Source organism: Poromitra crassiceps, assembly GCF_964638095.1.
Source record: "Poromitra crassiceps genome assembly, chromosome: 4".
Classification (NCBI taxonomy): Eukaryota; Metazoa; Chordata; class Actinopteri; order Beryciformes; family Melamphaidae; genus Poromitra; species Poromitra crassiceps.
The window spans coordinates 9,750,287-9,760,249 of NC_139626.1; the positions used below are offsets into that span (position 1 = coordinate 9,750,287).

At 45.2% G+C, this 9,963-nt stretch overlaps 1 protein-coding gene across 1 annotated transcript; it reads left to right on the forward strand.

The window, feature by feature from the left end:
* Nucleotides 1–4,103: 4,103 nt before the first annotated feature.
* On the forward strand, nt 4,104–6,894 carry LOC310775579 (parvalbumin-like EF-hand-containing protein; the record flags this gene model as incomplete). Its single annotated transcript, XM_083635746.1, has 5 exons — nt 4,104–4,208; nt 5,214–5,340; nt 5,455–5,590; nt 5,682–5,797; nt 6,851–6,894. The coding sequence occupies exons 2-5, from the start codon at nt 5,235–5,237 to the stop codon at nt 6,892–6,894; spliced, it is 402 nt and encodes a 133-aa protein (XP_083491872.1). The 5' UTR covers nt 4,104–4,208; nt 5,214–5,234.
* Nucleotides 6,895–9,963: the final 3,069 nt, after the last annotated feature.

The window sequence follows — 9,963 nt, forward strand, 5'->3', positions numbered from 1 at the left end:
TCAGAGGAATGGAAACATTTTGCTTTTTAAGTTAACTTTGACTGAACTGTTAGCAGTCGTGCTGCATTATGGGTCCGGCATGGCAGAGGAGAATATTGAGCCTTTGAATCAATATGGTGTCGGAGCCATTTTGCTTGAGCGGTGAAGGCTTCGGTGAATCGCGTCGCATCAAAACACCACTCAATAACTGACAAACACACTTGCTCTTTCTTAGCTGCTGCTGGGCTCGGAAAAGACTCACCTCACATGCAGTAGGCTACTGTAGGGTGCTGCACACACACACGTAGTCTACCTACACACACACACACACACACACACACACACACACACACACACGCATGCACGCACGCACACACACACACACACACACACACACACACACACACACACACACACACACACACACACACACACACATTTGAAATATTTATTTATGTCCACATAAATACAAGTATGCAAAGGGCATAAACAGTAATAGTGCAGTCAATTGCTGTGAGTCAGTCAGTTACATGAGTGCCCAGACGGCAACCACAATAATGCATACACATAAGAAACACACAGGATGATAACATGGCAGGTTGATATATACAGTTATACTGTAATGCAAGATAGCGGTCAGTATCCACTTCATGGGTACAAAAAGCAGCGCCTCCTCCATATTGAGCGGCTGCCACACACACACACACACACACACACACACACACACACACACACACACACACACACACACACACACACACACACACACACACACACACACACACACTCTCTCTCTCAGTGAAGGCTTAATGCACAAAAGTAGTGAGGACACTTATTAGAACACAGTTTTATATAAATGCTATTAAAGCTCATACTTAACATCCTCACTTTACAGCAGCCAGCTTCAACTGGTCTTTGATCTCGAGCTATATGAGTTACTGAGTTATATAAGAAAGTCTTTATGAGGTGCTGGTGCTGACAGCAAGATTCAACAGGACAAAATGGGGAAAAAGCACCACACACTTAATTTAGGTTCTTTTAGGGCGTGTTCATTTTAGGGCGTGTTCATACTTGGTCCCTTTCAACCCTCCAAGTAGTCTGTCTGTGGTACGGCTCTGCTCAGTTAATAGTAGACACCAGCTGATCCAATTTAAAGTCGCTCACCGTCTTCACTATTCTTAGCATACGTTGCAGAAGATTTACCCCTCTGTCTCACCACTGTGTGATAGGTGTCAGGTGTTCAGCGGCCACTCTGGTTCTGCCCTTTACTGACAGGATTCTGGGCCAAAAATATTTGACTGGTACTCTAGGGCTTACAAAATAACTCTTCGGCCGGAGGCGGAACTCGCCATCTTCGGCTGCTCAGAGTCTATATGGCTGTGCAGCAGTCTCTGACACAGGGGACAACTGTTGCCAAAAAAACGAATTCTGATGGAATGGAAGTCCACCTCCCCGCCTCCCTTTCAATTGTGGTTGACGGACATGATCTCTGTTATACGGATGGAGAGACTCAGGTCCCTGAGGACCAACTCACTTAAAAAAAATGCAACCATCTGGGACCTGTTTCTAGCCTACCTTGATGAGGTTAGGGGCGACAGATGACTTGCCTGGCTGGTTTCCCATGGACCCGTTGCGTGTGATCCCATGGGCACATATTAGCACCTTATGCGGCTGGTAGCACCATGTTCTAATATTGAATGTTGATGATGTATGTATGTATGCTTTTTCTTTTCTCTTCCTGTGTCTAAGCCTGTTTGTTTGTCTTGTTTTGTTTGTGTTCTGATTTTTTTTTTTATGGAAAAAAACTGAACTCAGAATTCAGAGACTGAAGACAACCGAACTCAGACCTCCTCGGGAGGTGGCATTTTTGGCTCTTTGCTTGTAACAACTTCAGTGTATCGCTTGAGTTCTACCTCTTATGCCTATTTGCTGTTTACTGGTAGGCTTAGGCAACTCTGTGTCGGTAATAGAACTTAACACACCTACGTTGGTTTAATGTAGGCTAGCATAAAGTATGTTACAAGGTTTTGAAAGATGTGTTTCTTTTATCCAACACATTCAATATAGTACATGTATAAGAACAGCCATCTTGTTCCATGTGAAAACTACCCATAATCCAAAGCAGTAAAGGTCTGAGCTCCAGTGGAACTACATATAGTGTGAACAGAAGAAGGACTGGGGTCCCAACAGAGCTGAAGTGGAACCGAAAGAGAACGGAGTCCTCTTTCAAATGAACTGACAATGTGAACACAAAAAGAACTGAGTCCCTTTACCGGAAACAGCAACGGTTCCGTTCTTTTAGAGGGGTTCAAGTGTGAAAACACCCTTAATCACCAAGTTCACCAATGTTTTGCACTAAGATTTGCACTGATTTTAAACAGCATTGGTCCACATGGTTTGTTGGAGAATGTTTGATTGGTATGCCATGGGCTATAGACTAATGCTACATAAGGCTGCATGGTGGTTCTTCTCCAGAAAGTGGGCTGCAAGAGACACAGTTTTATTACCACAACAAATAGTACTACGGTGTTCTGAAATACATGTTTTTACTCAGTGTGCAAACTATACCATGGCTTTCGGGGGAGCTCCCCCCCAATACTTACATACTTACATACTACATATGAATATTAATACTAATAACTAATACTTACATACAAGATCAAACCAAATTTGTGATTAAGCTTCCTTGTTTTCTTTTTGTCATGTTTGTGTGACTAAATTTGATATTGTGCTGCCACAATTTGATGGTGACGGCAAAAATAGCACTCATGCCAGTAACATTATTGTATGCAGCATGATCCATGATTATGAAATAGCACATTGTCAATGTTTTAGAGCACCCCCCCCCCCACCCCCAATTTAACAAGTCATGTTTTCAGGGGAGCTCATGTCTTATTAAGGGGAGCCAGGCTCCCCCTGTAGTTTGCACCCAGTTTTTACAGAGTTATATAAGCAGCCATTCTCTGCAGAACACCGTTTCCAACAGCCAGGCCTCTCTCCTGTAGCTCCTGGATTTAAGTGTGTGGCGAACTGCCAGCAAACTTGATTACCTGCCTTGTGTGAGGCTGACAGAACCAGGGCCATACCTCTGAAATGATTTATCAAAGCCCTGTGTGTGTGTGTGTGTGTGTGTGTGTGTGTGTGTGTGTGTGTGTGTGTGTGTGTGTGTGTGTGTGTGTGTGTGTGTGTGTGTGTGTGTGTGTGTGTGTGTGTGTGTGTTGTTGTGTTTATCCTCCAGCAAACTTGAACCAGAGCCATGCCAAGGCCCTGGCACAGAGTGGAGGGAGCGGCTGGGCTCAGCTGGGTCAGCCGTGACAAAGATGAGCTCATATCAGACCCGTGTTCAGGCTATATTACAAAGCAAACCACTTAGCCATATCTGCCAGTTAACTGAGAGAGAAGAGGACACAAAGAAAATGCATCGGTGAAATGATCGCTGGATGAAGCACGAACTCACAAGACTCCATGGTGTGCATCCTTGTCACAAATACTCTATTACAGTGGTTCTCAAATGGGGGTCCGGGGAACCCCAGGGGTCCACGGCCCTTTGCCAGCGGGTCCGCGAAAAGTTTTCAGGAAAATAAAAATATAACCTTTTTTTTGTGTGGCAAAAGCTAAAATCTAATCTAAATCTAAAATGGTTCATGGATTACATTCTAATCTAACAAACCTATCAATTTAAAAGTCAAGAACGTTACGGTGGAAACAATTAAGCTTAGCCCAAAATCACAAATCAGAATGAGGGGGTCCCCGGTATATTTTCTATCTTGTAAGGGGTCCTTGGCTGAAAAACATTTGAGAACCTCTGGCTGCTCTTTGTAGAATCAGCCGTTGGTGATGGTGTGCTGCACCACTGCTGCACATCACCATCTCAATGAGTGGAAAAGCATGCAGCTTCCACTTTAGGAAAACAAGCCAGAAACCCTGGATGCACCAGGCACCATGAATCATCTTCGAGTGGCGTGCCAAGGCTGTCCTCTGGTTCAACCCGACCAAGAGGTGGCTGTTGTCCAACTCATCCCTATCAAGAGGCTTCATGTGACGCCTTGCCCAGTAGATCTGGAGAGAAGCGTTCCTGTCTGGGACAGCAGGAGCCAAGACTCTAATGGAGAGCGGCTCCACCAGGGAAAGCGGCAAGCAGGTGCAAGGCCACTGGTGGCTCCATCCTGCCCGTATATAAGAGACAGAGAGAGGGGGAGGGTCGTCTTTAGCAGGAAACCTTGAAACTGGTGAGTAGGACTGGGGAAGATAGGGGAAATTATGGGATAGACCTTGAGGTGGTCTTCTGTCTGCTGCACAGTAATTAGTAAACGTCAATAAGTGGTAACGATTTCCAATTTCTTCCGAGATGTTTTGCTAGATTTCAGTGTCATTTTCTCATTTCCAAGTGTGGCGGTAGTTTGTCAAAGTTGTCAAAAGAAAAGGTGAAGTTTTTTTTTTTTTAATCTCTAGTGCATGTTTTGTCTGAGTTTTTGCTCTTTGGAACTAGTAGATTGAGAGCAGAATTTTTCACTTTGATCTCCTGAATTGATGTGTCTTTAGCTAGCGCGCGAGGGGAGAGAAACGCACACATTCATCTTGATGAGAGAGTTCTTGAAGTGCAAATGATAGTGTGAGATTGGAGGGAGGAGTGTGGTGGGGATGATGAAACCCATGGAAACGCAGCAGTCAGCAGCAGTTTATAGGCTTTACGTCGGGTAGCTCCTATGGCTGTTTCCACCCTCCACCACATTCTGCGTGAGCAGAATGTAAAAGCCCAGTTGTTGCACAGCTAACAAAGTACGTAGCTACAGTACACTACTAATGCTCAGCTATAGACCCATGCCACTATTTCTCTCACTCTCTTGCTCTCTGTCTGAAATGATGTGCCCTCTGAGATCACCGTTGGCAGCATCCTCACCACATATCTCATGATGATGAGGAGGATCCAAAATATCCAGGAGCCACCCTAACCTTACTTAACCCTAACCCTGCACCATAACTCACCAAGATATGAAGAAAATCACTTGACTGGGTCATGGAAGTTCTATTGATTTGCAGTATGGCTCAACATTCGGGGGCCGTAGTAGATGACTGTGGATCTGCTAAGCGAATCGATTGCCTTCGAGTGTGCCAAGAGAAGCTGTTGCTGAAAGAGTGCCAGTGGAAACAGAAGTGGGGCACTAGATACTCCTCCACACACACTCATCTTCTTTTTTGTAACCCTCTCTGCTTGCTTGCTTCCTGCCGCTCAGCCCAGGACAGACGTGAACAACATGGCGGATGACTTTGGCCCGCAGGTGAAGAAGGTGGCTGTGGCCATGGGCGCCTCCCTCACGGACCGGGACATCGAGCGCATGCCACGGGAGATGAGAATGCAGGGTGTGTCGTGTGTTTGAGATTTGAAAGCGATGATTACGATGAGATCATGCATGCATGCAAGAGTCATGTGCATGATGTCATGTGCATTGATGTCATTCTCTGTCGAGACTGCAGGCAACTTCAACTACAACAAGTTCCTGGACTACATGAGGCAGTTCAAGACTTCTGAAGAGCGCGAGGAAGCCATCAGGAAGGCCTTCCGTACGCTGGACAAAGATGGCAGTGGCTACATAGAGTGGAACGAGATCAAGTATGGGTGTGATGATACACGATGTGTACACGATGCACTGACCTGAATAGGTATGAGATTCTTCCACTCACCAAGGATTTCCATCTCGTAGGTACATCCTCTCCGCTGTGCCAAATTCAAGCCATGCAGTACCTCTTACTGACGAGGAGGCAGAGGCCATGATCCAGGCAGGAGACACAGACGGAGACGGACGCATCGACTACAGTGGTGAGGGGCCCCGCTCATGTTTCTCTGCTGTATTGACTTGCCCTGTACTCTAGGCTGCACTGACCCATTGTCACCACTAAGGGTCAGCAGTTAGTAGCACTACATGTGTCAGGGAGCCCCAGAGGCAACTGGGTCACTATTCAGGCCTTCTTGTTAAAGGTGGATCAGCAAGTAACTTATTGCATCACGAGGATGTTTGTAACGAATGCAAACACTTCAGTGGATTCAGCTGATCTTTCTCATGGTGAACCATAGATAGATAGAGCAGTGTTTAAAGGCCAAGATAGCATGCAGACGAGGTCAGCATAACACAAAGGAACTATCATATTGTAAACACACAGTTATAGTTGTTCAAATAGCAACGTTGTCAGGAAAGACTTGGAGGCCAGTTATTATCACAGAGGTCCAACAGTCAATATTTAACTTGGGCAAATAACTGCGTGGCAAATATATCCCAAGTCACTGTTTAAAAATGCAACCGATAAAAAGTGTTAGGTTGTATTAAGATACCTATAATACAGTAGGCCTATGTGTAGCACGGTATTTTCGGGGTTAGGGTAAAAATCAATGGTGGATGGAATAAGAATGATTTTGCTCTCTTTGGAACACTTTTGTGACCATGTTTTGAGTCATCCTAACATTATGTTGAGCACACGCCTTCAGTGTCAGACACTGGACAATTCCCCCAGACTTGACCCTCTTGTCATGCGTTGACACGTCTCTGTTTTATTTGAACATGATCTAGATATATCAAATGAGAGCCATGTGTGAACTGGTCATCTATCCTCACACACATTCACCCACATCGACTGGAATTCCTGAACAACAGCTTAGCTTGCAGACCTGTGGTCGCATATGACTAACTGTAATATGTAACTAATGTCCTGCTGCCAGACATTTGGGCCGTCGCCCCGGCACTGAAATGCATGACTCATGACCGTGGCAACTCCCTTATGGTACATCCCTCACGTCACGCAGCTCCCTCCCTCCCTCACGCAGCTCCCTCCCTCCCGTTCACATCTGTCCTAAAGCCTCCTTCCCCTGCCTTTGCAGAGTTCTCAGACATGGTCAAGCTGGAGAAGAAACCAAGGAAGTAGAGAGGTCCCATGGTTCATCATCTGCACTCCAGAATGTTACAAGAGTGTGTGTGTGTGTGTGTGTGTGTGTGTGTGTGTGTGTGTGTGTGAGACAGAGAGTGTGTGTCTGTGTGTGTGTGTGTGTGACAGAGAGTGTGTGTCTGTGTGTGTGTGTGAGTGAGTGAGTGAGAGAGGGAGAGAGAGAGAGAGAGAGAGAGAGGCCCTGCATACCAGTACCCTCCCTGAAGAATGCTCTTCGTCCTGTGGATTGAAAAGCATCCCAAACATTGGGTTAGTGTGACTGTGAGGACTATTGTTGTTCCCAGTGGTTTTGGCTGTAGTTCACAAATATAATATGTTAGCAAAAAGGGTGGGCGGGGGTGATCAAAAGTTGAGTGTTGGGGTTATTTTATTGGGTGAATTCTTCTCAGTAAATCGTGTATTCCTCTGTCATTTTTGGAAGCTGTGTAAAGCGGCGGTGTGATTATGTTATTACATTACATGCACCTCTGTCTGTCTGCTAGAAGTGTTCACACACACCTGTCATCTTTTATAAAGTGGAGACCGGGGACGTTTGTAACACGGGGTTAGTTGTAACTGTACTAATAAAAGGTTATTGCTGGAATCTATTATTTTCCATCGTTAGTTGTAACAGCCCCATTTTCACCAATCAGACATAAATTAATCATAATCACGACATTTCTGCAGACCATGGATACGTTGAATGTCTAAACTTGTGAGCCAAAACATGTTGAATATCAACATTTATAGATACGCTTATATCAATGGCATACACGTCATAGATCGTCTTATTGAAATAGTGCAGTGGCCAGTAGAGATGTCAACGGTTACAACATTTTGTACACGGGACCTTCTGGCAGCGTGTAACCGTTAACTGGATGTTTTTTTTTTATACCGCATCAATGCGTCCTTAGGTGCAACTACTGGACTTGTGTGAAAAGTTTAACGATAAAGTTATCATCTCTAGCTTATGTAATGGCGTTGTGTAGGCGGTACTTGCAGCAACCCATGTTAAGGGCTTGCCCAGGGGTGGATACGAACCGCTGACCTTCGGCTTGGGAGTCAAACACGCTAACCACTGCACCAAGAGAGCTCGGAGCAGATTAACGCGCCTTTATACTGGGGGAGCGAGTTTAACCAATCCACTTGCTACCACGCTGGACTCACGAGGAATCGACGCCGATTCACTTCGGTTACACTTACAGGTAGTAGATGTCCACTAAACTTCTTTTTCTGACAGTTAAACGCTGGAAGAGCGCTGAGGAGTGCCGATCCCAGCACACCACACAACATGCAAGGACGAAAAACAACGTTAGCAGCAGTAGCTACCTTGATAGCTAACAGCTAACAACACATACTGTGATAAAAAGCACAGCACTCACAAGTGTCTAGCCATTTGCCAATCTGCTCTCTGTAGTGATAAGCCGTTTTCCCACATGCGTACCGGAAAATTACCTAAGTCAATATCGGACATTTCCCGGAATTTCCCTTCACACCTGAGCGCTCGCAAGTGGGAATATAGTCGTCAAATAGCCGGTATGTTGGGGGGTGGGGCGGGGCGGCACTGCGGAGCGGGCGGGGGGCGGAGGAGAGTGGCCTGGGGTCATGACGTATAAACTGTGCTGCAGGCCACTGAGGCCAGTCAGAAAAAACAACAAACAAACATGGAGCCGGCGTCCACTCTTTTGATGCTGACGCGCTTTTTCCTCAAACGTAGACAGCGACGCAGACAAATTAAGGCGAAAATGGAACTTGTGTCCCTTATCGCGCATACCGCTCTTCTGACTGGCTCGAAACTGGTGAAATGTCCGCGATGACAGGGTCGCGCTTATACCGGAAAACAACTTTCACACATGAAGGCATTAGACCGCGTTCCGGTCATTTAGCGGTAAAAAGCGCATGTGGGAAAACGGCTATAGTTTCTCCATATGATTACTGATTAGTAGCCTGAAAACGAGCGCCCACACCAGCGCCTTTCTGAAGCCACTGCTGAGATAACTGCGGAGTTATTTAATCTCCTTCCCTGCACACTGTCCACTGGGACCACCGCTCCCCAATGCCCAACTGACAGGAATACACCTAGTGGACACATGTAGTTTATTTTTGATGAGAAATGAATGATTGCGAGTCCAGAACACAGTAAAACCATTGTCAAAACTTTATTTAAAAGGACACACAAAAAAAGACGTGTAAACGGTTCTTGATATGATTTAATATCCGTGTACGGTGACATCCCTAGTGGCCAGTAAGAGTGTTGTGGCCGGGGTGGATGGAGGGCGTAAACACAAGTCTACTGTACATTTGAACCATGAGTCACATTTAAAATTTTGTTATTTAATTAACCTTAACCCTTGTTTTGGTTTCCTAACCACAACCAAGTGCTTTATTTGCATGTTTTCAAATTAACTGGAAACTCGGCGATGTTTCCAAATTAAGCAACATTTTCAATGTTGGGAAATTGTTGGTTAATTTGAAATGTTGATTATGCAACGTCATTTTGGTTCACCAACTTTGAATTTCACATATCTGTGGTTTGCAGAAAGGTAATCTGACAACATCTTAGTCTGGGAGCTGGGTTGGTATTATAGAGGCTAAAGTGTTTGCTATGTATAACAGACAGATGTGGGCACTTTGTGTCAAACATTTCAGAAATCCAACACCAAAATTCAAAGAAAAGGGCCTGAGACAAAATGTGTTACAATCATCCCCGGTCTCCCCTACATATCCTCACCAAGGCACCGTGCCAGTCCACAAGAGCGTACACAAACATAAATTCAACACACACTGAGAATGCTGTGCTTGACACTGCTAACCCTTTTCAGCGTCTGCACTCTTCTCCAATGGACACAGAAGAAGGAATGATCAGAGACAAACCAAGAATAAATCCCAAAACCACAGAGATAGAAATCACAGTCTTCCTTTTATACAGTTTTTAATGTTCAAAATCAAAATTGCACTACAAACCCACCTATCCATTCCCCGTTGCAAAAAACATGACGCAAAATTTCAGTCAACTGGAACATTCAGCTTTTGAACACGATCCGACGCCATAAAAACGTGTGAATTTTA